The 26915-nt window shown below is 61.3% G+C and overlaps 3 protein-coding genes across 5 annotated transcripts in view; 2 read left to right on the top strand and 1 right to left on the bottom strand.

Annotated features, from left to right (window-relative positions):
- The first annotated feature begins 1555 nt into the window (after positions 1-1555).
- Positions 1556-6913, top strand: Mapk15 (mitogen-activated protein kinase 15). Of its 3 annotated transcripts, XM_027949524.3 has the most exons (14): positions 1556-1654; positions 2743-2841; positions 2978-3007; positions 3127-3217; positions 3600-3730; positions 3819-3982; positions 4172-4311; positions 5021-5078; positions 5389-5526; positions 5648-5753; positions 5877-6078; positions 6191-6315; positions 6392-6517; positions 6598-6913. In XM_027949524.3, exons 1-14 carry the CDS (start codon positions 1586-1588, stop codon positions 6781-6783), a joined length of 1665 nt encoding a protein of 554 aa, XP_027805325.3. In that variant the 5' UTR covers positions 1556-1585; the 3' UTR covers positions 6784-6913. The 3 variants fall into 3 exon arrangements, with proteins under 3 accessions (XP_027805325.3, XP_071458487.1, XP_071458488.1); XM_071602386.1 differs by having other exon boundaries at positions 6392-6913; XM_071602387.1 differs by lacking the exon at positions 1556-1654 and adding an exon at positions 1771-2332 and having other exon boundaries at positions 6392-6913.
- Positions 6914-9054: 2141 nt separating this feature from the next.
- On the bottom strand, positions 9055-17451 carry Fam83h (family with sequence similarity 83 member H). The gene is made up of 5 exons (XM_027952484.3): positions 17280-17451; positions 14170-14631; positions 13261-13425; positions 13066-13190; positions 9055-12841 (listed from the first exon to the last, which is right to left on the bottom strand). The coding sequence occupies exons 2-5, from the start codon at positions 14614-14616 to the stop codon at positions 10078-10080; spliced, it is 3501 nt and encodes a 1166-aa protein (XP_027808285.3). The 5' UTR covers positions 14617-14631; positions 17280-17451; the 3' UTR covers positions 9055-10077.
- Iqank1 (IQ motif and ankyrin repeat containing 1) overlaps positions 16911-26915 on the top strand; it is a 34741-nt gene continuing 24736 nt past the window's right edge. Inside the window, exons 1-4 of the mRNA XM_071602415.1 lie at positions 16911-17024; positions 17095-17207; positions 19126-19214; positions 22785-22874. Of these exons, the coding sequence (XP_071458516.1) occupies positions 16911-17024; positions 17095-17207; positions 19126-19214; positions 22785-22874 (406 nt within the window). The remainder of the gene's footprint in view (positions 17025-17094; positions 17208-19125; positions 19215-22784; positions 22875-26915) is intronic.

Genomic DNA, 26915 nt, shown 5'->3' with positions numbered 1-26915 from the left:
TCCTTACAAATGTCCGGGTCATGTTTACCAGCTGGAATTCTTTTACTTAATGTGTGGGTAATTTTGCATTGTGATATTTAATCAAGACATTAATATGAGTAGAAGGTTGTTGATTTAAGACAAGTTTGAGATTCACTAAAATTAATTGTTGTACGTTTGTCCTTCTGGTGGCTGTGGAAGCTTCATATTTTCTTTGGACATCATTAGACGTCTTAGCTCTTGAAGTACAACTTTAATGCTATATGAATTTTGCCATTTTGCTAACACTGGTATGCTTCGAGCATCCACCATTCCACTGGAATTATTCATTCCATTCATATTAATTTTTGTTACAAATCTAACGGATGGAGGAGCTTCTGGGTATTTAGGTCCACATTCTACTTTCAGGCTATATATTCTGTTTTCATAATTTGTCTGTGGAGACCGCCATCTTCTCCTGCAGCCCGACGCAGCCGCCCGCACGCCTGCTTAAACTGACTTTGAACTTGCCATCCTCCTGCCTCAGCCTCCCCAGCCAGTGGGATTACAGGTGTGCACCACGGGGCCCAGATTTCAAGTTTTCTAAAAAGCTAGTCTCTACACAGTTTGGGAATCTGGCTCTGAGTACCAGTCAGAATTTGGGTCCCTCCAAAGTCATGTCTTTCAAAGATTTCCACTGGGATGTCTAACTAGCACCTTAAACGTGTCCTTTGTCAAACCCAAGGCCTGCCCAGGTTAGGCAGGAACTCCTGCACTGAGCTGCCCGGGGTGCGTCTTAAACTTAACTGCCCGAATTCCCGGTCTCCAGCGAATCCTGCTCCATCCAGCGCCTGCTCCAGCCAGCCCTGTCCTTCCAGAACCCACCAAGAACCTAGGAGTCCAGACTCCCGCTTCTCTCACACCTGGGTCCCGGCCTGCAGCCCATCTAGGGTCTCCTGAAGCCGGAACCACCCTCGTGCGCCCATCATTCCCGTGCTGGGTCGCGCGTCCCACCGTGGATTCCTCTCTCGCAGCAACAGCCTTCGTGCTTTGGCCCTCCCGTGTCCAGGTGTCACTCCCGCCTCTGCGCCCCCTCCCGGGCAACTCCTTCAGTGTGCAGGACGCTCCGCTCCTTCTCCGCCCGCCCGACGGAGCGCTTCCCCCGCTGCCTGCTGCCTGCCACCCCTCCAGCGTGGTTCCCGCAGTCATTGCGGGGGGGAGGCCGGCCGCGGGGCTCCCACCCAGGCTCCCAGCGCTCCCCAGGACCTGCCGGGCCCAGGCGCGCACGCACTGGGGAGGCTGCGGTGAGGCGAGCGCCCTGGCCGCAAGGCTCCGGGATGGCGGGCGCTGCCTGCCAGCGGCGCCCCAAGCTACTGCCACCGTCCCAGAGCCGGGAGGAGCCGGGGGGGGGCAGGGTGGGGCGACCCCGGAGGGCGCTGCGCCGCTGGGACGGAGGTGGCTCCCCTGGGCGGCGCGCACCGGGCACAGCGGTGTGGCGCCCGGGCAGGTGCGGCCGCAGACCACGCCCACCGGCGCTGGCGCGGGGAGGTGCCGCCCCGGGTTCCCAGGGCAACCCGTCAACAGGTCGCACCCACGGTCAGCGGAGCCTGCAGGCCCGGGCGCCGCCATGTGTGCCGCGGAGGTGGACGCTCACGTAGCCCAGAGATACCTGCTCGAGCGGCGGCTCGGGAAGGGGGTGAGTGCGAGGGCTGGAGGGGGGTCATGACGCAGGTCCCCAGCCCCTTGTGCCTCAGTTTCCTCATGGAAGCCGTGACCAGCTAGGGACTTTTTCCCGGAGGCAGGTGATGGATGGGCCCCCGAGCGGTCTCAGGCACGAGGAGCCGGGTGTGTCACCTCTCCTGGTGCACGGCAGATGCTTCTGGGAGGTCAGGGCACTTCAGTCGCTGAGTGGAAGGGCGGATCCTGGCAGGGCCCAGAAGCGCAGGGCCAGGGCCAAGGCTAGGGCTAGGAAGGCATGAGCCAGGGTAAGGGGTGGGAGTCGGAACCGCTTGTGGGGTCCTGTGTATTCGCATTGTGAGTGGGTGTGAGCTTGTGCAGCTCTGTATGTGAAGGGGACATGACTGGACAGTGCAAACAGCAGGTTCAAAGGCCCTGGGGCAACAACTTGCTTAGCTGTTGGAGAAACCACTCAGTTGTGTGTGAGTGAGTGGAAGGGAAACAGGGGGTGGATACTGGGATTGTGGGGTCATGAGGGAGCCTGTTGCGTGAGGGCTTCTGGCAACAGCCAGGACTTTGACTTACTGTTGTCCACAGCTGGGAGTTGTAGGAGTCGTTTGTACTCTCTTTACAACTCCCACCTGCCTACTCTGGAGGATTCACCTGGGGGTGGTAGGCAGAAGTGCTAGGAGACTAGGTAAGAGGGCAGGGTGGTGATCCCTGGAGGCACAGGCCAGGGCAGGGGCAGCAGGGAGGGCAGGAAGTGGTGAGATAGGGTGAGTTCTCAAGGGGAGTCCCCAGGACTGGCTGAGTGGCTGGATAGGGTGTGGGAGTCTCCCAAAGATGGAGGGGCTTCTGGTCTTGTCCAGAGTGCCCACCTGTGGCCTGGTGCTGCCCCCTGCACCTCTCCAGCTCTCACCCACTCCCTGACCCCATTGCCCAGTGTCCTCCTCTGGAAGTTCCTCCTGTAGCCATGGGATCCAGGCCTCCCTGCAGTCCAACTCTCCCTGACCCAGGGTCCAGGGTGGGAGGGGGGCAGCCTGGGTGGACAGGGGTGGTGGTGGTGGGCGAGCCCTGGGCCCAGCAAGTTGAGAGCCCTCTCCCCAGGCCTACGGCATTGTGTGGAAGGCAGTGGACCAGAGGACTGGTGAGGTAGTGGCCATCAAGAAAATCTTCGATGCCTTTAGAGATAAGACAGATGCCCAGGTGAGTTGTGGGTGTCTGGAAGCATGAGTGGTTTGTGGGTGTCTGGGGCTGTCGGAAGGTTTGGGGCCCCGGTGTTTCTGGCGCAGGGGGTGTTTGGGTGACAAACAGCCTCTTTGGGTATCTCTGTCTCTTCCAGAGAACATTCCGGGAAATCATGCTCCTCCGGGTGAGTGGCAAGGCTGTGGGGCCTACTTCCCTTACCCAGGGGCAGTTCTTCCCAGAAAAGAGGGGAACTGGCCCCGTCACTCCCAGCGCAAGTCCCTGGCCTGAAATGACTCTCCACAGGAGTTTGGAGACCACCCCAACATCATCCGCCTCCTGGATGTGATCCCGGCAGAGAACGACAGGGACATTTACTTGGTGTTTGAGTTTATGGGTGAGCGAGGCTGTGGTCAGCTCCTGCCCCACTCTGTCCTGATCCTAGGACTGCCTGTGTCCCTCTGCTGCCCAAGTCCCTGTTGTGGCCAGCACTCACATTCTGTGTCCTGAACCCGAGGAACCACCAGAGCCCGGTGGGGAGCTCCTGTCCCCACCCCCCGCACCGTCCTGCTTTGTTTGGAGCTACTTTTAAAATTTTCCACTCGTTTTATAAAACCAGGCAGGGCAACATGCAATGAAGTGCAGAGATGATTCCTCAAGCCCTTACCGCTGTGCAAACAGTGAGCAGGACGTAGAAGCACCAAGGACCAGGCCGGGTTAAGTGGCACAGCGAGTTCTGCTGGCCCTGACTGACCTGCACATCCTTGCTGCCCCCCCAGACACTGACCTGAATGCTGTCATCCGGAAGGGCAGCGTGCTGGAGGACACCCACAAGCGCTTCATCTTCTACCAGCTCCTTCAGGCCACCAGGTTCCTGCACTCAGGCCACGTCATCCACCGGGACCAGAAGGTTGAGCCCAAGCTGCCACCACGCGGCCCCAGCTCCCACCCGGATGCACCCCTGGCCCTCTCGGCCCTCAGACCACCTGTCTCTCCAGCCATCCAACGTGCTGCTGGATGCCACCTGCCGGGTGAAGCTCTGCGACTTTGGCCTGGCTCGCTCCTTGAGCAACCTGCCCGAGGGGCCTGAGGGCGGGGCCCTGACCGAGTATGTGGCCACTCGCTGGTATCGCGCTCCAGAGGTGCTGCTGTCCTCGCCCTGGTAACCGTGAGATACCTCGGACCCACCCCACCCTCTCCCCCAGTTCCCCCGGCCTGCCCTCCTGTTCTGATGGGCACCCCCAGGCCTCCTTACACCTGGGCCCACCTACTTGTCCGCACCTCACCTCCAAGCCCCTGTACCTTCACCTCTGCCTCTGAGCTCCCCTTGCCCACACCCCTTCCCGCCCAGGTACACCCTTGGGGTGGACATGTGGAGCCTGGGCTGCATCCTGGGAGAGATGCTGAGGGGGCAGCCCCTGTTCCCGGGCACCTCCACTGTGCATCAGCTGCAGCTGATCCTGGAGACCGTCCCGCCGCCGCCTGAGGAGGGTGAGCATGGGGGGTCCGACTGGGCACCCAGAGGCGGAGGGCCAGAGAGTGCGGCTGTGGGGAGACAGTGCGCGACCGGCCAGGACTGTGCAGGGAAGAGGGTCCGGAGTCGGAGCCCTGGGAGGACTGGAAAGGGCAGGCCCTGGGTAACGGAGCGCCCGGAAAGCAGCTGCCAGGGCCAGGGCGGGGAGACTGCAGATGGCGAAGGAGGCAGGACTGGCCACAGGGCCGAGTGGCCACGCGAAGGGGCCAGCCAGGTGGGGGCAAGGTCCTCACCCTGCTGAGGGATATGGGGTGCAGCATGGGCACAGAGCCAAGCAGGGCAGGGGGTGCAGAGAGAGGAGGGGAGGCTGTGGCAGGGGTGAGGCTGTGGCAGGGGAATTACTCCCAGAACCCAGGGGAGAGCCCGCTTGCTCCCAGACCTCTGCTCTGCAGGGGAGAGACCGCAAGGGTTGGTCCAGGAGGCCGTCACTGGGCTGGGGTGTGAGGGTGTAGGGCAGGTGTACCTGTGGGCACCCATCAGCTCAGAGGGGGCTCATGGGGGCCCATGCCTAGCTTTTGGTGGGGTGGAGCCCCACCAGATGTCAGAAGCCCTGAAGAGGCTGCAGTCCTTGGCATCAGAAGAGATGGCTGGCCCCAGAACGCCCTGAGCTGTCCCACCCCCGCAGCCACACCTGGTCACACCTCCTTCCACCACCACCCCCCACAGACCTCCGGGCTCTCGGCGCAGGCTACAGCTGCACCTTGCTGCACCTCCTGGGATCCCGGTGAGTGGGGTGCTCAGCTGTGGGGCAGGGAGGCTGGCTCAGGAGCAAGCCAGCTTCCTGTGCCTGGCACAAGGGCCCGTTTGTGCCTGTTGGGGTCAGGGTAAGAGTGAGGAGACCCCAGCATTGCCATAGCTCTGCCAGATGAGGGTTCTGTGGGGAGAGCCCCAAGGGTTCCCCACGGGAGGCCTGCAGAGGAGACTGAAAGGTGAGGCAGGGGTCTCTCCCCACTGCCTGCAGGTCTGGCACAGACAGATCTGGGGAGGGGGCCCTGGGGGGCCCTGGAGAAGAGATGACAGGCAACTGCCCGCAGGCCACGGCAGTCGCTGGATGACATCCTGCCACCAGACACCCCCCGAGACGCCCTGGACCTCCTCAGGAAACTTCTGGTGTTTGCCCCCAGCAAGCGGCTCAGCGCAGCCCAGGCCCTGCAGCACCCCTACGTGCGCAGGTAGGAGGGTGGGAAGGCAGCCCTGGGGCCCAGGGCCAGCCCCCCGCTGAGGGGGAGGGGAGCCTGAGGGGCTCTGGGCTCTGGCTCTGCAGTCCAGGTCTCACCTTTCTCTGACCCGAAGGTTCCACGGCCCCAGCCGTGAGTGGACACGTGAGACGGAAGTGTGGCTCCCGGTGCTGGAAAGAGACCAGCTCTCTGCCTCCGAGTATCGCAGCCGCCTCTACCAGGTGCTCGGGCCTCCGCCTCCACTGCCCCTCTCCCTGTGCACCCTGGAGTCCTCCTGACTCAGGGACAACTAGTGCTCCCCCATGCCCACACCTCGCACCTCTGAACACCCTCCCCTTCCGCAGATGATCCTGGAGAGAAGGGGCCACAGCCGTGGGCCAAGAGAGGGGATCTTGGGGAGCACGGCCTTGGGGCCAGAGGCCAGGGCCTCCTGGGCTCAGGGACACCTGTTCCATCACAGAGCCATCCCCCAGATCGCGTCCGGGATGCCTGTGAGGAACCCTGGTTCCAGGCCTCAGAGTAGCCCTGATGGTGACCCTGAGCAGGGTGTGTGAACTTTGTCCACCTCCCATGTGGAAGACGACCCCTGGTCCTGCTGTGTGGGGCCACCAAGGTGCAGAGGGGATCTAACTCTGGGGGTTGATCTCCAACCCCACAGAAGCCTCTGGTGCGACCAGGAACATTCCTAGACCGAGCTCGGCACCCCAGCCCCAACCTCTGCCCCCAGGAAGGTGGGAAAGGTCCCCTAGGACTAAGGCAGAGCCCCCCTGTACACCTCCAGGGGTAAGTCATGGCGTGTGGGCATGGCGGGAGCCTCCCACTGTGCCTTTTAGTGATCTTGTGACATGCGCCTTCCCAGATCAGTAGCTTGAGAGGCATGGCACCCTCCCTGACCTTGCAGGCCGCAGCCCAGGCCACCAACCAGGCCCTGATCCGCCGTGACTGGCCCCTGAATGGTGGGCTGAGGGCAGCTGGTGGGCGACAGGTGAGCCTGGCAGTCTCTCCCAGAAGCCTGTGTGCCCACTCGCGCCCCTTTCGTCTGATAATGACCCTCCCCGTGTGCAGGTCTCACCCCGGCCCACCTGGGAGGTTCCGGAACCCCGGCCAGGCCGCAGGATGTTTGGCACCTCAGCCTGGCAGGGGGCGCAGGGAGCTGCCAGGGCTGAGCTTGGGGGCTACTCCCAGGCTTATGGGACAGTGTGCCGTTCAGCGCTGGACCGCCTGCCCTTGATTCCTGGACCTGACGCGTGAGGGGCCCACGTGCCTCGCCGCCCTGCTGCAACACAGCGCTCTTCCTCCTTCCTTTGCTGGGCTGCATTTGAGTTCTGGGAGCTCCCCTGGGCCTCTCTGGGGGAGCAGACACGGTCTCCCCAAACCTGATGACTGTTTTGAATAAAGCCCTCTGTGTCAGCCCACTCTGGTGTGGGGTTCCTTCCTGGGCCACACCCCCAGCGGACATGTCCCAGCCCTTTCTTGGAGCCCACCTTCTTCCGAGGACCGACTCTCCCTATCTTGAAACCTCCACCGCACGTCCAGGACTGCCCCTCCTGGTACTCTGTCACCCTGCAGCTCCCGTCCAAGAGCACCCCACCCAGGGCTTCCCTCTAGACCAGGGCCACCCAAGACTGGCCGGGAGGGTGACCTGGAACCAGCTTCTGGCCCATGGTCTTAGGTGCCCTGGTGCCTGCCGCTTGCCTTTCTCTCTGAGCACCGTCAGAGCCCAGACCCTGCTACAAGGCCCAGGCTGCCCCCAGGATGGCCCCGTGGCTCAGGGATTTGTGAACTCATTGTCTGCCTAGGTACAAACCACCCTATGACTGCGACTCTGAGCCACAAAGGGAAAGTGGTGTCCCTTTCCCGCCCTAAAACCTTGCTGGTGACTGCAGCCTGGGCACCACACACGGTGGCCCCTGCTGTGTGTCCAGGTCTTGGTAGGAGGTGGATATGTCTTGTTGGGCTCAAGGCTACTTCCTCTAGTCACTGCCAAAGAGCCTGGTATGAGTCCAGGCCAGCAGTGTGAGGGCTGAAGAGACTGAAGTGGCCAGTGGGTGTCCTGGGTGCTGCACGTCCACCTGACCCTGGGCTGGCTGGAGAACACAGGAAGGCCACTTCCCCGTGTGTTGCTGGCAGAGCTCACATCTGCAGTGACTGGCTCTGTGAAGGAAAACGGGCAGGAAGGACCAGGCTGGGGCAGGGGCAGGGGACACTGGCCTGGGCTGCAAGGTTGGGAAAGCAGAGAAACCTGCCTAGGTACAAACCACCTGCACCTTGCTGCAGTCACCAGCAAGGTTTTAGGGCGGGAAAGGGACACCACTTTCTCTTTGTGGCTCAGAGTTGCAGTCACAGGGTGGTTTGTACCTAGGCAGACAGGAGGCCCATCATGGAGCCAAGTGGCTGGTAGCTTGAGTGGGCTGCTGGAGGCAGGGGTGTTTCCAGAGCCTCGGGCATAGCCCCAAAGGGAGAAGAGCAGGCTGCGGCAGTCCTGTGGGCAGGGAGCTGGGCAGCAGAGCAGGAATAGCTCAGGACAGGAGCTGCAAGGTAGGGCTGGGGGGTGGCCCCTGGGGCTGGTGACCAGGGAACCCCAGGTGAGTGCTCCCAGAGTGCCTAGAGGGCTCAGGTGAGGTGGGGAGGGCCGATGGAAGACGTGGAGAGGCTCTGCAGAGACTCAGAGGTGTGGTCTTGAGTGCTCCTGGCAGGGAAGGAGGGGCAGGTCCACAGGGGAAGGCCCTAAGGCTAGTGGTTGCAGTGTGTTGGGGGGGGGGGGGCATTGTTTTTGTTAATGTCAGAATGTGCAACAGCAAGTTCCAGTGTCTAATTTGTCAAGATATAGAGAGTGCAGCGGTTCCTCTCCTTCAGGGGAGAGCCTGTCCACTCTGAACAGTGGCACACTAGGAGACCTGGCCACCAGCAGAAGCCGGACAGCAAGCACAAGGCCATGAAAGGCTTGAGCTCTCCTGGCTCCCAGGAGGCCTCCTCCTCCTGACCTGAAGTCCCTGTGGTCATCCTTCCTGAGCAGTGGCTCTGGGACCCAAGCAGTGAGTGGTCTGCCAAGTCACGCGGGTCTACCTCCTCCAGCTGCCTAAGGCAGAACCATCCCCTTCGCTTACTGTCCTGTTTCTCATACCCTTTCCCTACTGGGACTTAGATTTGTTTTGTTTTAAAATTTATCTGAAAAGAAATAACAGAACACAGAAACACCTTTCACAACATAAGCCCCCACTAGCAGGGCCTTTCTAAGCATTTGGTGACAAAACATGTCATTCCCAATCAATTAAAATGATTTAGTGGAGTTGGGCTTGGTGGCACATGCCTGTAATCCCAGTGGCTCAAGAGGTTGAGGAAGGAGGATCCCGAACTCAAAGCCAGCCTCAGCAACTTAGCAAGATCCTGTCTCAAAATAAAATTAAAAAGGGCTGGATGTAGCTCAGTGCTAAAGTGCCCCTGGGTTCAATCCCTGGTACCCCCTCCTCCCCCCCAAAATTAACGGAGACGAAAAAAGACATAAGAATGGTAAACCAGGAGTGTCTTTGACAGATTTTGCATGTTGGTGATGAAACAGGAAAGGATCAAGGGCAAGGTGGAGCTAGGGTCTTCTGGGCACCTGCAGGGCAAGGGTCACCCCACTTGCAGGGATTCCCAGGACCTCTGCCCTGGGGAAGGTGGCCAGAGCTCAGGGACAAGTGTGCCACATCCCACCCTTCTGGGGTGTGGCACTTGTCTGGGAGCCACTTAATCAGACTTGGCTTCAGGGTGTCAGTCCAGACTCCATTTTATTATGCTGCAGAGCCCAGGACTCGCCTCCTGGTGTCTCCCCCTGGCCACCCAGGACTTTACTGTGCGAGGGGCAGACTTGGCTGAGGCAGCTGCAGTCTGGGCAGCAGGGCAGCCCCTCTGGGGTCCCCTTCATCCCTCCTTCTCAGAGGCCTGCCCTGTGCCTCCCAAGAAAAGCTTCCTTTGGGTCCAACCACACTCTTCCTTTACAAACTGTCTGCAGCAGTCCTTCCTTCCCCACAAGAGGACCGGCACCAGGAGGAGAGAGGGAGCCAGTGAAGGACAGGGGCGAGGAGGCAGGGTGGAGTGGCTGGCATCAGAACCACAGGTCTGAGAAGAGAGCCCTGAAAACGGAATCCCTGAGGAGACAAAAGACCCCTAGAGCTGGGGAGACTGAGGCACAAGTGTTGGGTCCCTGCAAGCAGGACTGAGGCACAGAGAGAAGGGTCCCTGAGGTGAGTGAAGGTCCAGAGGGGATCTGAGCCCAGGGAAATGGAAGCAGCAGGAGAGGAGGGGGCAGAGGAGCAAGGGTTGGTGAGAAAAGGCACCAGGCCGCGGACTGAAACCCTGGGAGGACAGGCCAGGGCCAGGACAGGGCAGCTGCCAGGGAAACCCACTGAAGCTGAGCTCTGGTGGGTCCAGTCCGGCCCCTTGGCTGCTCTGGAATGAGGGATGGTGGCTGCCACTCAAACACGGGGACCCGGAGCTCCCTGCCCAGCAGATGCAGGGTGGCAGTGAGGAAGCACCTTGGCCCGGGCTGGTGGACCAGGACACTCACTTCTTGCCCTTGAGTGTACCCAGGATCTTGGGCACGAACTTGCCCACCTTGCTGTCCCTGGCATCCTCCTCCGCCAGGCCATCCCCTGCCCCAGAACCACCAGCCTCTTCCTTTTTACAGAAGACCTCAAAGCGGCTGTAGACGCGCTTCTCTTTGCGCATGCTTTCCATGCGGCGCAGTAGGCGGTCGCGGTCCTCTGCGCTGGCAGGTAGGGTGCGGCTCAGCCGGCCTTGCGTACCCAGACTGTCTGACCGGAAGATGGCTGAACATTTGTCCTTGTCGGACATGTCTGGGGCCAGGCCTCCAGGAGCTGGTGAGTGGCCCAGCTCCGGGCTGCTGTGGGCTGGGCCTGGGCCTGGGCCTGGAACCCCACGATGCTTCTGACCATGGGCGCTGATCTGCTCCAGGATGGCCTTAGTGTCATCTCGTAGGTTGCTGCTGTATAAGGCATTGGCTGTGGCAGAGGATAGCCGCGCCCTTGGGCCCCGCTCATCCCCTGCAGTAGCCTCTGTACTATCACCTCGGCCCAAAGATGGTCGCCGGGGACTCTCTGGCTGCCCATTCTCCTGTGGCACTGGGAAGTTGCCCTCATCCTCCCCGCGACGCTCATTCTTGGGGCTCAGCAGCTGCCTGAGGCGGAGGGAGCCTTTCCGCAGGACTTCCATGGGGCCTCCAGCCACCTCCTCTGTGGGCCCAACCTTAGGAGACTCACTGGATGAGGCGAGGGTGAGACTGCCCCTGCGCTCAGGCACAGGGGGTACCGGGCTGCCCCTGCGCTCAGGCACAGGGGGTACCGGGCTACCTCTGCGTTCTGGGTAGGTCGAGGTGGGGCTGCCCTTCTGTTCAATAAATCCTGTAGTTGGGCTGCCTCTCCGATTGGATAACCCTGGCGTGGGGCTCCCCTTCCGCTCTGGGTAGGCTGAGGTGGGGCTCCCTTTGGGCTCAGAAAGGGGCACCTGGTGTGCGGCAGGCACTTCTGGCGGGGGGCTGTCCCGCCCCTGCGGGGAGGTGGAGCGGCCCTGGGCAGAGAGGAAGCGCGAGGGCAGGCGGTCAGTGCCACTGCGGCCCAGCGTGTCAAGAAGTTGAGCAGCCGTGAGGGAGGCGGCTCCCGGCTGCCGCTCCGCCTCCTGGTGTAGCCTTTGGGCAAAGGAATCACGCAAGTCAAGCAAGCAGCTCTCCAGGCTGCGGTGCTCGCCCCCGGCTGCGGTCACCTCTTCCCGCCAAGCTTGGGACACGACAGCCTTGCTGTGGCTGGAGACAGTGACCGCACCTCCCCCGCCGCTTGGGTCACGGGCTGGACCCTTGTATTTCTCCAGCAGCTCGGCCACTTTAGCAGAGGCGGTGGAGCGCATGGCCTCTCCACTGGGACCCAAGGTCTCGTTGACCGTTTGTTCCTTGTGCAGCAACTGCACCTTCTCAGTGGTGGCAGTTGTGGCGCCTCCAGAGCCTTCAGCCTGCGCGAAGATAAGTGAGGAGCGCAGCCTGGAGCTGCGCTGGATGAGTGGGTTTAGGCGTGAGCGGAACGAGTCCTGCTTGACCAGGCCTGCCTCCTCCGAGCCCTCGCGCTCCGAGCTGTCGCCGCCACCGCTTCCCGGGCCTGGCAACAGGCCCTTGACTGGCAAGGTGGCAGGGACACGGAAGGCCGCCCGGCCCCCAGGAGCCAGCACGTCATCTTCGTAGACGTCAGCGTCCATGGGTGTGGGCAGGCCCTCCTCACCCACATCCTCGTGGCACCCGCTGAGGTAAGAGGCGAGGCGCCAGTGCCGCAGCCCCGCTCGCCCCTCTGGCCCGGGCCTGCGCTCGGGCTCTGCCTCTGGAGCAGCGTCTGGGCCTTGCCTCGCCACCGCCTGGCATGGGAAACGCTGGCCCAGGTTGGGGCGCAGGGCCCCGCCGGGTTCCAGGCCGCCAGGACCAGGCTTGAAGGCAGGGTCCGAGCCGTGGCGCACCTCGCGCGAGGCGCTGGAGGGCACGTACTCCAGCCGCTGGTGCACCTCCGGGCCAAGCTCGGGGAAGCGCGGCCCAGCGCCCAGCGCCAAGTCGTCCGGGTCAGCCAAGCCCGGGCGGCCAGCGCGAAGCTTCTCGAACAGGCCCTGCGGACGCGTGGGTGCGAACTGTGGGTCCCACTGGTAATGCTGCTGGTAGAGCTGGTCACGGTGGAAGTGGCTGGTCTGGAAGCGGAAGTCGTCCCCGTGACTGAGGAACGTCTGTCGGGACACCTGCCGCGCAGCCGCGAAGTTCTCCACAGCGCCTGCGCCGTCGGCCGCGGCGTAGCTGTGCCGCTTGAAGGCGTCCATCTCCAGGTGCCGCGCCTGGAAGAAGCCCCGTGGGCCCCCGAACTCCCCGCTGGGCCCTACTTCCGTGTCCAGCCGTCGCGACAGTGGCCGCATCCCTGCATGCGGCTCCAGAGCGCCCCCGGGCACCCGGGGCAGCTCCTCCCTGCGGAAGGCCGAAAGGAAGTGGCGATCCGGGTCCAGGAAGGAGGGGAAACCCAGGCCTTCTTCGCGGGGCGGAGGGAACAGCAGGTGTGCCCGTTTAGGGAAGGAGAAAGGGGTTGGCGCCCCAGGGATGCCCACCAGGGGCCCAGCCCCGGAGTATGGAGCCAAGGCATAAGTGTCCATGCGGGCCAGCGCCCCGGCTGAGGGCACCAAGGGCTCAGACTGTGCGAAGAGGATGCGGAACTCTTCGTCGAAGCTGGAGACCAGCTCTCCCTGGAACACGTGTGCCAGGCTGCGGTGGATCTTCTCGAAGGACCACATGAAGCTGTGGGTGAGTGGGTGGGGGTCAGAGTCAAGGAACGGAGTGAGGGAGCGCTGGCCTGCAGCGCCGGGTGGGACACACAGAGTCCCAGGGTGTGTTAGGACCTGGGCCAGGCCAGGCTATCAGGGTCTACAGGAGTGCTCCCGGTGAGGAGGGGCGGGGACACCCAGGGAGGCTCCAGAGAGGGGAGGGGTAGGGGCCGACACCCAGCTGGGCACACCGCACACCTGTAGCTCCCGCTCATCACCACGGCACAGTCTACAAGCAGGAACTTCTCTTTCACGTGGCCCTTGAAAGACTTCCCAGTGCGGCAATAATAGGTGGGGCCAGCCACAGTGCGCACACGCAGGAACTGAGGAGGGAGGGGAGTTAGGTCTTCACCAGGGTCTTTCCCGGTCCACCCCACCTGTCCACTCACTCACATCCACGTGGTGCAGGTTGACTCGGCATTTTTCCGCCATGTCCAGAAAGTGTTGTGCATTCATCTCATCCAGCAGGATATAGACGGGGACCCTGCGTGCAGCAGCGTCCAGCACTTCGCTGAGCAAGTCCACATCAGTGAACATGTCCATCACCACGGCCACCACCTGCAAGCACCAAGTCAGGAGGGAGGGTGGAATCTGTGGTCCCCACCCCATTCTTCAACCTACCCAGGAGAAGGGAGAGCTATGAACCATGTGAACCCCATTCCCTAGCAGCCATGTCTGGGAAGGTGGTCAGGAGGAAGGGACCTGACAGGGGTCATGGGGCTGCTAGCAGAGTGGGTGGCCCACATGGGAGCAGAGGCAGGGACAAGGCCTGCATCCTGCTTGGGTCAAGGGGAGCCCCTGCAATCTCTTCTGTGCTAACCCCAGACTGGATGTCAGGGCTGAGGCCCAGGCTCCAGGTCTGTTCTCAGGAAGGGGGCACTGCCCTGGGATGGGAGGAGAACAGGGGTCTTTAGCAGCTGACCCTGGTTTAACAGGCCATCTCTGCTGTTCACCATCTGCTTGGGAGGGGAGGAAGCTCTGAGCTGGCCAAAGCCCATCAGGCAAGTCTAGAAAATTCTTGGGACAAATCCATGCTAGGAGAGAACCAACATCCCAGAGCCTCTGGACATCAACCACCAGCCACCCTGTGCAGAGCCTGTCTTGGCCCAACCCTCAGTGACCTGGAAGAACCTGCCAGGAAGCCCCTGCTGCAGCTTGAAGCCTGGAAGGCCGGGCTGGCAGTCCTGGCTCGCCTCTGGGCTGGTGCTGGTTGTTTCTCCACCCCCTCTCCCTCCTCCTTATGCTTCCAGGTCCAGCCCAGGCCACCCTCCCCCACTGCCCACAGAGCCTGCGACCGTGCACCTGCTGGGCAGAGCGGATCATCCTTCGAGCCTCATCCTTGATGCTGGGGCTATCAGGTGGCGGTGGCTGCACTAGCGTGGTGACTTCAGTGCCCTGGAAGCCGAAGGTCAGGGGCCAGCCCAGGTCAAGCTCAGGAACTGCCTGGTCTGAGTTCACTGGCCAGTATGTGCCTGAGGAGCCATCCATGTCCACATCAGGAGGGCTGCCTTCAGGGGGCTCCCGGGCAGCATGCTGTGGGGGCTGTAGGTGGCGGTTCACATGCTCTAGCTCCTCAGGACACAGGAAGTCGGGTGCCCCCTCTGTAGCCAGGAAGCGGTTATAGGCTTCTGGTCCACCCTCTGCCAACGCATCCACCGCCAGGCGGTAGTACTCTTTGTAGTGAGGTGGCAGGTACCCAGGCGCCAGTGGGTTATCCCCCTGCGAGGAACTCTGAGAGCGGCGAGCCATGTTGGGGCCAGGGGCCTGGAGAGGAGACACCTTAATGAGGGGCAGGGGCACTGGGGCCTGCTCCTTTACCCTCACACAGGGTTTCCAGAGACTTCGGTGGACTGGAGTTCAGCCCATACCTGGAGGCCTCCCCAGGCCTAGGATGCCCCCTAGTTGGAAGGACATCAGAAGTGCCAGGCATGTCACAGGAATCCCAGCCCTGTTCCCCTTCTTCTGCCCTTATTGGTAGGGGTCCTGCTCTCATGAGCCCTTTCCCATAAAAACAGATTCTAACAGTTTGATGGCTGGTTCAAAGACAAACACAACCCTCGCTGGACTCACTATCAGCAGCCCCTTCATATTGCTGTGGTCCCTAGCGCCATGCCCACTGGTCGAGGCAGTGCTGTGCCTGCTGCCTGGGAGACCCCGGACTAGCCGCTGTGCCTCTCCAGCCATCACCTCCACCATACAGCACAGCCAGGAGGGTTGACGGGACATACCAGGCTGTGACTTCATCCTGGGATGGCATAGCCCTAGGCCCCACCCACTGCCCAGGGCCACACCTCTTCCCATCCTTAGGGTTTCACTGACCTCCCAGTGCTCTGACCCCTGGGATTCGTTCCTGCTTGCCAGCACCCCCACCTGTTGCCACTGTCTCATCTTGGATGAAACCTCCCTGGACCACAGCCCTTTGCTATAGGGCCTGCACTTCATACCCTCCCGTCGTGTCCTTGCCTAGCCCAGCCCCATGGCAGTTGGGACCTTTCCAATTCCTTAGGTCACTGTCTTCCTCCTGCTCACTAAGAGACTAAGAATGGTATCAGCCTTTTCCATGGCTCAGTCTCATGCCCTTCACATCTCCCCGCTTGGTGGCTGGCCTCTAGGATGCTGACCAGCATGACCACTGAATATACTTAGAGACTGTGGCCTCTAGGCCTGTGGGAGCACCCAGAACCGCTCACCCTGTCCCCACTGCTCCTGTTCCGGGATGGGGCAGACTCCTGCTCTGCTTAGCACACAGGTTACTGGATGCCAGTCCCAGATGGGGAAGTGGCTCTGCCTAGGGGGAAGAGTGTACCCCAAGGTGTGGCCAGGAGTGCTGACAGGATGGGGCCCTGGCCTACACTGGGTTGGAAGCCATACCTGCCTGAGAATGTTGGGGTCAGGCTCTGCTATGCATACCCTGGGACCTGTGCCACCTGGTGTTCCTGGGGGTGACATTCTAAGACAGAATGTGACACAGAGCTGAGGTGGGGACACTCCTATAACTGCCGGGGAATGCCACCTGGCCCACCTGTCCCAGGAAAAACTGTTCTTCCTTCTTGGGGCACTGCCCTGACCACACAGTCTCCCTTCATGCTTGATGTGTGGGGTGGGGCGCAGTCCTGTGGTGCAGCAGCAGGCCTGGCAGCCCACCTGTGAGTTGAGTGTTGGCCTGTCTGCCTGGACGGGCCTCACTGCATCTGACCATTGTGGCAGGACCAACAATTTACCACTATCTGGTCAGGCTGTATGTGGGCAGTGTCTGACTGGACAGGCCTAGAGGCACCGGCCTGCTATTTGGGGAGGCGTGGGGAAGACACGCTGGAAGGGCCACTGCTGTTCCTTCAGATTTCACTGGGGAAGGGAACAGATTCATCGGGAGTGGGGAGGACAACTGTCCAGTTTGTGACCTCTGGTGAGGAGCCTTCCCACAGGCACTACTGGTTTGAAGGGGAGTTCCCATCCTGCCTGGCCACCCCCCACCCGCGGGAGCCTGGCCTCACAGCAATGCTTACCACCTCCAATCACCTTACCCCTGGCCTGTTTCTTTAAAGGGCACAAATCCCCCTGGACTGTGGACTGGGAAATGGCCACTCCCCATTCCTCAGTGAAGCCCCATCAGCCTGCTTCTCCCCATTTACCTACCCACCTGGGCCCCGAGGGAGGAAGGGGCCTAGCCCACCCAGACCAATGACTCAGCAGGAATCCTCTGCGGCTGACCTCTGACCTGAAGCCTGAAAGAGCCTTAAAGGCCCTCACCTCCACTTCAAGGACCCGATCCTTCCTACCTGGGCAGGAAGGGAGATTCCCTGGGAAGGATCTGGGCTCCTACACAAAGTGAGATAACCAGTGGTCAAAGACTGAGGCAAGGGAAGGGGCAGGATCAGGAAGCCGGGAGGTGGACCTTGGCTGGATGGGCTCACAGACCGGAAGTCCATGAGTTATAGCTTGCGGAGTGGGCACAGCAGGACCTAAGGGTGTCATGTACCCCAGGAAGCAAGTTAGCGGCTGTCCAGGCCAGGTGCCTCATCTGCTCACTCCAGTCCAGGAACATGGGCTCAAGCGGCACAGGCCTCCCGCTCTACCTGCCCAGTACACCACCCCAGTCCATGGCAGCCTTGGAGGATGGCTCCCAGGAAGAGTACGGGCCGCGAAGGCAGGAGCCGGTCAGACGCCGGGTCTCTAGCAGGGGCCCGGACCCTTTCGCTCTGGGCTCCTCCTGGGCCGGCGTCGTAGGGGGCGTCTCACCCAGAAACCTACAGCGTCCCGGCCCTTCGTCCCCCGCCGGGCCCCGCAGGCCAGGCCCGGCCAGCCCCACGCACGCGGCCGCGCACACTGCGCCAGCCCAGGTGAGGGCGCGCAGAGCCCCGAACTCTTCGGCGCTCCGCGCCCGCCCGCTCCGGCCCGGGAGGGGGTCCTACCTGGCCAGGTGCGCGGGGTCTCGGCACAGGGGCAGCAGGAGCCGACCGCCGCCCAGCGGCCTCGCGGTCCGGTCGGTCCGGCAGCCACTCCCCGGCGCGCCCGCCCGGCCTGATTCACGCGCCCGCCCCCGCCCCGCCCGCGCTCCTGCCTCCTGCCTGCCCGGGCAGCACCTGGGCGGGGCGGCTCCGCCCGCGGCGCGCCCGCATTCCTGCGCCCGTCCTGCCCGGACCCCCGCCCCGACCCCCGACCCCACCTCGCGCCCCCGACCCCCACCCGCGCCCCCACCCCCGACCCCGGCCCGCCCGGGCCCCGAGCCGCGCCCGGGACCCTGCAGAGCGCCGCCCGAGACCATCAGGGCGCCCACTCCAAGGTCCCCGAGCCCCCTGCTGCCCATCTGTGAGCCAAGTCTCGAAGCCCCTACTTCTGACCCCTGACCCTCGCCCCGGAAGTCCGGGTGACTCGGAAGTTCCGGCTCAGTCGCTAGGAAACAGGCGGGCCCGACGCGGGGGGCGGGGCTTCTGGCCTCGGGGCTCGGAGAAAGGCAGGTGAGGCAGGTGAGGCCGTGGGGGCGGCGCCGAGCCCTGGCGGGGCCCGACCTGGGGACCCCGTGTATACGGGTGTCCCCACCAGTCGGGGGCGGTCCCCTCTCATTATCCCCAGGCATAGTGGATGCCGAAACATGTAGCGGACCCTGCACCCACAGACCCCTGCACATATGGGACCCCACATGCATATTGGGTCCCCCCTTGCACTCTGACTCCACAAGCACAGGATATCCCTCATGTGCACAGGATCTTACAAGCACACCAAACCTCACACATGCTGTCCACTCACCAGGACTATGTACCACACCCCTCCCATACATATAGGGACCCACCCCACACATAAACAGGACCTCATGACTGCTCATACACCAATTCTGAAAGCACAGGGAACCTCCCCTCACATGCACTTGGCCCTACATGTGCAACAAGAGTCTCTCATGTACTGGGGGCCCTCTAAGTCCCAACCTCCTACAAGGAATGGGGACCTTATGCACATCGAGGGTACACATACCACCTCTAGCTTGCACACAGGAGGCTCAGTTCTCCCTCAGACCCTCCTATAGGGTCCTCCCCCACTTCAGCCCAGCCCATCTGTCCTACCATTCCCGACCCAGGGGCTCACTCCCTGACATCCAGCCTGAGTCCTTTCTGCCTGCCAGCCTTCAGTCACCCCTGCTTTTTGTCTTCTAGTGACCATCCTGTTTTCAGGGTCACCCCCAGTTTCTCCATTTCCTTTCCCATCCAGCAGCATCCCACTGGTGTGCTGGAACTCCTGTGGGGTCAGAGCAGCTCTGGGCAGTGGCACTGCGCGAGTCCCTTGTGTGTGAGGGGAGCTTGGTGAACTCCCAGGCAAGGAGCCTCCCCGGGGAATGAGCTGTGGGGTGAGCCTGGTGGGCCCGACCACAGCGTCTGTGGGAGCCAAGATAAGAGAGGGTCTAAGGGTAGGGAGGCGCGGGTGTGAGGGGTGCCAGGTCTGTGTGGAGGGGTCCTCAGACGAGTTCATTAGGCAGCCAAGTGGTTTGGACCAGGGAGATGGGTGCTGACCACTAAATCCCAGGGTCCCAGCAGGATGGACCAAGCCAGGCACGTGAGAGTGGATGGGATGTGTTCCTGCCACACACCCTGCTCAAGCTACTGGGAATATACATCCGTAAGCCGTGGGCAGGGAAGTGTGCTAGAATGTCCATGTTTCTGCTGCCTGCCCACCCAGACCCATGTGGGGTGTGATGCTGTTCCCCACTACTCCCGTCTGCTGCACCTCTAATCATACCCTCCCGGGGTGTTTTCTTCCCATTCCCAGGAGAATGAACAGTAAGAAAGGGGGGGCCACAGCTGCATCAGGGAAGTGGCAGACATCACCCCCTTGGCCCCAGCCAAGAGCTGCTGTTGGTGAGTACACCCTTTGACCCCAGGGCACTGCCACTCAAATACTGACCTATGACCCTCTGCAGCCATGAGACCCCCTCTAAGAAGGCCCTTCCTTCCGAGAGTGGTATCCAGGGATCTCTGAATGGGGCTTAGGATGGATATGCTCACATTCAGAGCCCAGATGCCACCCCAACCCCTGGCCTTGAGCCTTGCACCTTTGGGGCTGTGGTAAGGGCTGGGCACAGCTTTAGAATCCATGTCGATGGGAAGGGGCACACATGGGTGAGAGGGCCCCCGTTGTTGAAAACAGTTTTGAGCTGGGCATGGTGGCTCAACACCTGTAATAACAGCTACTGGGGAGGCTGAGGCAGGAGGATCACAAATTTAAGGTCAGACTCAGCGACTTGGTGAGACCCTGTCTCAAATAAACAAAAGGTTGGGGATATTGCTCAAAGGTAGGATGCTCCTGGGTTCAATCCTCAACACCACTGAAACAAAACAGCCAGCTTTGAGAAAGGTCTTGGCTCCAAGTTGGGAATTCTTAGGTTAAGTTCAATAATTGCTCTTCTGTGGCTGGAAAGGGACAGCTCACCTGGGCTAGCTCCTGCTGAGCATCAGGAAAGGGACCTCCCCGTGCCCACCCTACTTCAGCAGTTATCACCCCTGCTCTAAGTGCCATTCACTCTCTGTCACTGCTGCTAATACCTCCCAGGTGGCATCTCTTGGCTCTCTGCTCCCAGGCCTGCCTGGGGTCTGTGCTTGCTGAGAGAGCGCGGACCCACCCCACATGGGGCTCTACAGCTTGAGCTGGGCCCAGCCCAGAGAATTCCATTGCTCAGGATCTGGAGGGGAGGTGGTGACTCCTCCAACCCAAGCCAGGTTTAGATCCTAGTTACCTAAAATAGCCCCAGCTGCGTCTGAGGCGGACACTCCTCCTGGAATGAGGATAATGGGCACAGGGACGGCGTGCTGCCTCTGTGATCTCAGGCCCTGGTACTGCACTGCAGCAAACAGGGGGCGGGACAGGCCGACCTGAAGCTGTCTAGGAGACAGGGGCTGGGGGTAGGGGAGCATGCTCCTCGCTCTGCTGCCTGGAGAGCAAGCCCACCTAGGCTGTGTATGCCTCAGCCTGCCCACTGCCCAGGCTCCCTGACCTAGGATGTCTGGGTTCTCTGCAGGGACAGCTTTGTCGCTGACCAAGTGCCCTCCCTTGGCAGCTTCTGCCCACTAGCACTGGGAAACCTAGGTGGACTGCGTCCTTGGTCTTGGCAAGGCCCTGTGCAGCCCTGCCAGCTTCCTTTGGCAAATATGAACACAGCCCACAGAGCTCCTCAGCCAACCTGGCCTCTGGGCCCTCACAGATCTGTCGGATGCAGTGACCACCATGCCCACAGGCTGTCCTGGGCCCCTCCCCACACCCTCTCCAGGCCTTACCTGGCCTTGGGTCTGCAGTACCTCCAGGCCCTCACTCCGGAGCTGCTCCAGGGCCACGGCCAGCTGCAGCCCCTCCATGTGCACCCAGGCCTGCTCCTCCTGCAGCTGCTGCAGCCACAGCTGCTCCTCCTGCAGCTGCTGCAGCCACAGCTGCTCCTCCTGCCACAGCTGCATCTGCAGCTGGACCTGTCGCCGCCGATCCTCCAGCAGCAGCTGCTCCTGGGCCAGGCACAGCTGGACTTCATGGAGCCTTAGCAGTTCGGGGCCCAGGGCCGGCATGGGGCCCCCTGCTTCATGGCCCTCCATGTGCTCAGGGAGGACCAGCACCAGCTCAGACCCCGCAGCAGTGGCCTGCACTGGCCTCCAGGCTGCCTCTGGCTGCTCTGTCCTGGCTGCCCTGGGGTGTCCCTGAGAAGCCAGCTGTGTGCTGGTCACGTGCCCTGTAGAGGCCACCCTGGCCTGGTCCCAAGGGCCCCCTGTAGCGGGGGGCGGGGGCTCAGCCCCGGGGCCCTGCTGCTTGGTGGCCTGTGGGGCCCTGCCTGCCTTCCTGCCTCGGGGCTTGCGAGCTCGACCTCGCTTCCCAGACATGGCCCTGGATCCCGGGCCTCTTTCCCCAGGTGTCTGCTCCCCAGGGGAGGGCCTGCTCATCCACTGGTTGCCTCAGTACGGCAGCTCAGGGGGCATCCAGAGGCCACGGTGGGCTGCTTGCTCCCCCGCCACGATCAGCCCTGGGCTCCTGCCGTCCCAAGTGCCTTCCCTGCCCCTTGGCCGGCACCCGTAGCACCGCAGCTCCTGGCTCTGCCTAGGGCCTCACAGGCCCCACTCAGCAGGGCTGGGCCACGCCAGGAGTTTATAGGGACTCGGCGGCACAGTGGCTCACCCAGGCCGAGGAGCTGACTAACGTGCTGACACGGGCCACAGGCCTCGTTGGCCAGACTGGGAGGGAGACTGAGAAACTGGAGGCGCTGCAGCAGCTAGACCGCAGTGAGCAGCGGCCTGCCTGGTCCTGCCTGGGCGGCACCCAGGCCCCTCACGCTCCCCCGCCCCACCCCTGGTGGCGGGAAACTTAAATTCCAGCCATAGGGCCAGGAGCTGTGTGCTGGCCACACTGACCATTAGGACTCAGTCCCTCACAGGCATAGACCATCCCAGTGAAGTCCCAGCCCACCTGAGCACTTTCTGGGTAGCAGGCTCAGTGGAGCCCCTCTGGGGCTTGGGCTCGCCTGGGTTCTGTGGAGGAACAGGGTCCCACTGTCCGAGCGTTGTGGTGTCCAGCGGCCCTGTGGGTTGGTGAAGACACCAGTTCTTCAAAGGCCCAGAGAATGTTTTGAGGACTGAGACGGGCAGAAAGGAAGAGGCTGGTCTGCTCTTGTGAGCAGGTGGGGACCTAACTGGGAGTCCAGCTCCCCTGCCCATTGAAACAGCCCAGGAGCTGTCACGAGTCCTGCCTTTGGGTTCCGCCCGGGTGGCAGTGGGGTCCAGGGCCAGCTCCAACACTGGCCTTTCTGTTGGAAGGTGAGGCCTTAGATGGCCTCCTTAGTGTCTCCCCTGCCAGGAGAGGGGTGATGCTGACACCCCCCCCCCCCCCCGCCCTAGGCCCCACCCCAAGCAGCCCGCCACACTGGCTGGACTGGTTTGCCTGGCCCATCCCTGCACCACACTCCTCCTGCTCAGCCCTGCCCAGAAGCTCAGAAGCAGACAGGAGTTCCTGCCTGGAAGCAATGAGTTGGACAGAGATGGGAAGGGCTTGGAAGACAGAGGGACCCTGTTCTGACCACAGGGTGGGGGACAGTATGGGTGCAGGGACCAGCCTGCAGCAAGACTGCAAGAGGGCCAGCAGCATGGTGGTCCTAACCAGGCTGCACCATGCCCACCCAGGACTCACAGGGCCTGGGCTTCCCATCCCAAGTTCAGGGCAGCTCTGCCTGCTGGCCCTGAGGGTGACCCAAGTCAGGTAGGCTCTGCAGTTGGAGGATGCTGTGGGCCAGCTCATTAATGTCTCAGTAATGACATTACCTCCGCTGTGGCTCCCTGCAAGCTGCGACACAGCAGCCCTGCTGGTGTCCCATAAATGCCCGTGTCATAAATATCTCCTGAGGTTGATGGGTGGTGGGGGACATTTCAAACCCAGACCACCCTGACTGCAGCTTTCCCCAGGGAGACGAGGAGAGAACAGCCAGTCGCAGAGGAAGACAGGCCGAGAGCCGAGGGGGCCCACACCCCAGGAGATCCTTGAGGCCGCTGCAGGTGAGCGCCTACCCCTCTTATCCGCGTCCTCTCAGAGGGCAGGCAGGAAGGGGGCTTCCCTGGGCAGGCAGGCACGGTATGGGCGAATGCGCGAGTGCGCATGTGCGGGTATTCGCGAGGACTTGTGTCTTCACGCGTGCAGCACTGCAAGCCCCTCCTGTTCCTACCGCCTGAGTGGCCTGTCAGGGACGCCCTGTCCCTCCACTTCTCCTGCCTTCCTGGTGGTTGGGCGTCACCTGATCTGCGTGTGTCGCTGGCGGGAAAGGGTGCTCCCCTCTGGGCCCGCGCGTTCTCCCAGGGCTCCTGTCCTGGGCCTGCTCACCCCGCCCCTCCTTCTCCGGCTCACCTTCAGCTCAGACTTCTGCGCTTGCGCCCCAACCCTGCATTCAGCTGCCGCCAAGCCCCCTCCTGGGTGTCCTGAAGCTCGCCAGTGCATCAAAAACAACTTCTCCACCCCTGGTCCCAGACTGGTCCCCGGGGATCGCGCCCCGCCACCAGGGGGCTCCCTGCGTTCCCTGTTCTCCCTCCCTGGGCTCCCAGCTGCTCTCATGGGCCACTGCCTCCCACTTTGCTTCTTTTAGTAGAATCCTCAGAGGAGAGGAAGCAAGTGGCTCTCCCATCCCATAAAGGCACCCTACACCATCCCTGAAAAAGGACACGGGGGCCAGAGAAGGCCTGTGAGGACTGATGCTGTTTTATGATAATTGCATATGCCTGACGGACTGACCCATGTGGACAGTGCGTGGTGGAGACAGATGAGTTGGGAGAATGCCCTGAGCTGGAGATTGTGCTTGAAGGCAGGCAGAATGCTAGGTAGCAGAGTGCAGGCCAGGCTGGCCCCAGGGCAGTGTGCTCAGCAGGGCCAGCACCGCAGCTGTGTCAATGCTGCAGTCACCAGTTGTTTCCACGTCCCAGTGAGAAAGCCACTGTCAGGGCCTGTTCTTGGGGTCAGGGGAGGGAGGCTTGGATGTCCCCATTCTGCTCTCTGTCCTGGGAAGTGGGCCCTAGAGGGCTGACCCCATCCTGCACGAAGGCCAGCTGCTCTACAGGGCATGAACCAGGACACCACCTATAAACCCAGCTCGCTGGCCGGCTCTTGTTGCTGGATCGTGGGTCCCAGCTCAGAGAAGTGCTGTTGGGGTGCTGGGGCTGTGCGTGTCTGAAGAACCTGTAAGTACGTCCAGTAAGGTGTCCAGTTTGGCTGGAGTGAGGCTGCTCCTTCACAGTGGAAGGCACTGCTTGGAGCTGCCCCATCTCTGGTGCAGGCTTAGTCTGCACTGAAGTTGAGGGCACTTGTAGGCACCACCCTGTGGTGGTGGTCCCAGGCTCATGCACTGTGGGAGTGAGTCCTTGTGTCCTTTGCATAAGGGACTGGTGGCCACCACCACACAGTGAGTTTCCATTCTGGGACTGTCCTAGAGGCTGTGGGAGCACATCTCTCCCTGCCCTGTTGCTGCCCCAATCTTTCCAGCTTTCTGACCCTCTGCTGGACTCTCAGCCAGAGCAGATGACCTGGTGAGGAGAATTCACTCCACAGGACAGTGTCTATCCTGGGCTGGTATTGCTGGGCCACACAGACTCCCTTCTTGTCACTGTAGCCTCTCCCTTAGGGGCCTGCTGGCCAGCATCTGCAAGACAGTTGTGATGTCCACCAGGTTGTCAGGTACCTGCTGTGGTGGCACTCTCTGCCTCGGGGGGCCCAGGCCACACCTTCCTCAGACCTCTGCATCCCTGCTGGCTTGACTTGTCCATCTGAGGGTCCTGATGAGCTAGCTCTGTCTGTGCCAGTGCCCACTCTGTCTTCCTATCCACGGCAAGTGGGTGGCCAGGGACCCACTGGGTCTGCCCCTCACTGCTGGCCTCGGGACCTTCTGGCACAGGGGCTGCCAATGGTGGCAGTGCAGCTGGATTGGTGCTGGTGCAGGGGGTGACTGGGTACCCTGCACAACCCTTTGCTCATCGTCCTCTGCCCCCAGAGGACTGTGGTGGACATGTGTGAGCTGTGTGCTTTGTTCACCCCATCCAGCCTGCCCCTCGCCACCCTTGGCCACATGCACTCTGCTGTGTCCTCGATGCCAGGACCATGAAGCAGAAAGCCAGCTTGTGAAGTGGCCCAGGGGCCTGCGCGGCACCCTTCCCTCCCACACCCTCGAAGGCTGCGTCTGTGAGTGTGAGGTCCATGCAGGCTGGCAGTCACGCCTCAGCTGACCTCTGTTTCCCCAGAAGCCCTCCCAGGCCTCTCAGTGTGTGGACCAGCGCAGCGTCTCCTGAAGGGACAGTGTGCCTCTGAGGTCCTGGGAGCTGCTGAGCACTGGGCCCTCCTTGCTGAATGGAGGCACTAGGTGCAGTGATGTATGCCTCACCTTAGGATGTCCAGGCAAACCCAGACCCAGCCTTGCAGCCTCTACCTGGGCCAGCAGAGTGTTAAGATGACCCTGTCCCTGTCCTTCTTCCTTGCTGCAGTGATTACTGAGAACCTAGGTCTTACAACAGTGCACACTGAGCCGGGCGCTGTGGCCCACCCCTAGGATCCTGTCAGCTCAGGAGGCTGAGGCAGGAGGATCACGAGTTCAAAGCAGCTTCGGCAACTAAGCAAGGCCCTTAGCAACTCAGCGAGACCCTGTCTCTAAATAAAATACAAACTAGGGCTGGGTTGTGGCTCAGTGGCCGAGTGCCCCTGGGTTCAATCCCCGGCACCAAAACACCACCACCACCACCACCACACTGAGTACCTCCTGGGCTCCAGCGAGGGAGCAGCAGGGCGTGCTCTTACCTGGCGAGGCTGAAGCAGAATCTGTTGTGTGCCCCCTTCCAGCTTCTTGACATGCCCCCAGGCTTGAGGCCCCTTTTTCTCGAGAGTCAGCGACTGGACCCGTCTCATCTCCTTCCTCTGGCTCGCCCTTTCCGCCTCCCTCGGCCTCTTCCACCTGCGGTGGCACTGGATCTAGGTGGTGATGGAGGATCCCCCGACCACTCTCTTTCTCTCTTTGTTGGTATTCAGGTTGAACACAGGTTCTCATGCAGGTCAGCATTCTGCCCCTGGGCTACAGCCGAGGCCCTTTTGTTTTTTATTAGGATGCAGGGTCTCACTAAGTTGCAGGCTGTCCTTGAATTTGCAGTCCTCCTGCCTCAGCCTCCTGAGTCTGTGGGAGTAGCTGGCCGTGCACCACTACCATCTCCCCATTTTAAGGTCAGCCAATTAGTGACCTTATTTCATCAGGGACCTTAACTCCCCTTTTCCCTGTACTCTCAGAGGTTCCAGGAAACAGTGTGGACATCTTGGGAAGGGGGCATTGTTCTGCCTACCTGGTCTTTATGAATATATTAAGACAGAGGCTCAGAGAGTAGCCCTGGCCTTGGGTAGGAGGGTGAGGGTGCACTGCAGTCTTTGCCATTGAGGGCGACTGGTTTTGCATCTGCCTACCAAGTGCCAGGAACTGTCGACCTGTTGCAGTAAAGAGACCACAGCCAGCGACCAGTGCTCCTGAGTGCCTCGCCTATTCAGCTTCCTGGAGTGCATCCTCTTCTGTCTTTGTTAATTTGCTTATGCAAAGGCCAGACAAGCGAGTGGAATGGTGATGCTTTGGAGACTGCTCCTGCTTCCCTACCTTCCATGTTGGCATTAATGGATGCAGTTCCTCCAGGAAACAAAATACTAGCGACCTGGTTTGCTTCGGTGATGGAGCAGGAAGTTTCATGGACTCCTGCGTGCTCTTTCTTCCATAATGACCCCTTGCTCCACTGGCCAAGGCGCCAGCATGAGTCTCCCACCAGCAGCTGGATCTGTTTACCCCAGCACATGGGACAGAATCACATCCCATCACACTGGATGGGGAGGGCCAGGCCACAGCACCATCTGGCACTTGGCCTGTATCGTAGAGAAGATGCTGCTGCCATTTGCTTCATCTATTTTTCAGTCCTAACAGATTGTCTGGCAGCATATCTACAGTTTTTTGTTTATAAAATTTATCACCTGCAAAATAATTATGTCACCTGCAAGATAATTTTACTCTTCCTTTCCAATTTGGGTGCAATATATTT

This window comes from Marmota flaviventris, chromosome 15 (genome assembly GCF_047511675.1).
Source record: "Marmota flaviventris isolate mMarFla1 chromosome 15, mMarFla1.hap1, whole genome shotgun sequence".
NCBI classification, from domain to species: domain Eukaryota; kingdom Metazoa; phylum Chordata; class Mammalia; order Rodentia; family Sciuridae; genus Marmota; species Marmota flaviventris.
This window is presented reverse-complemented; position numbering and strand designations above follow the sequence as displayed.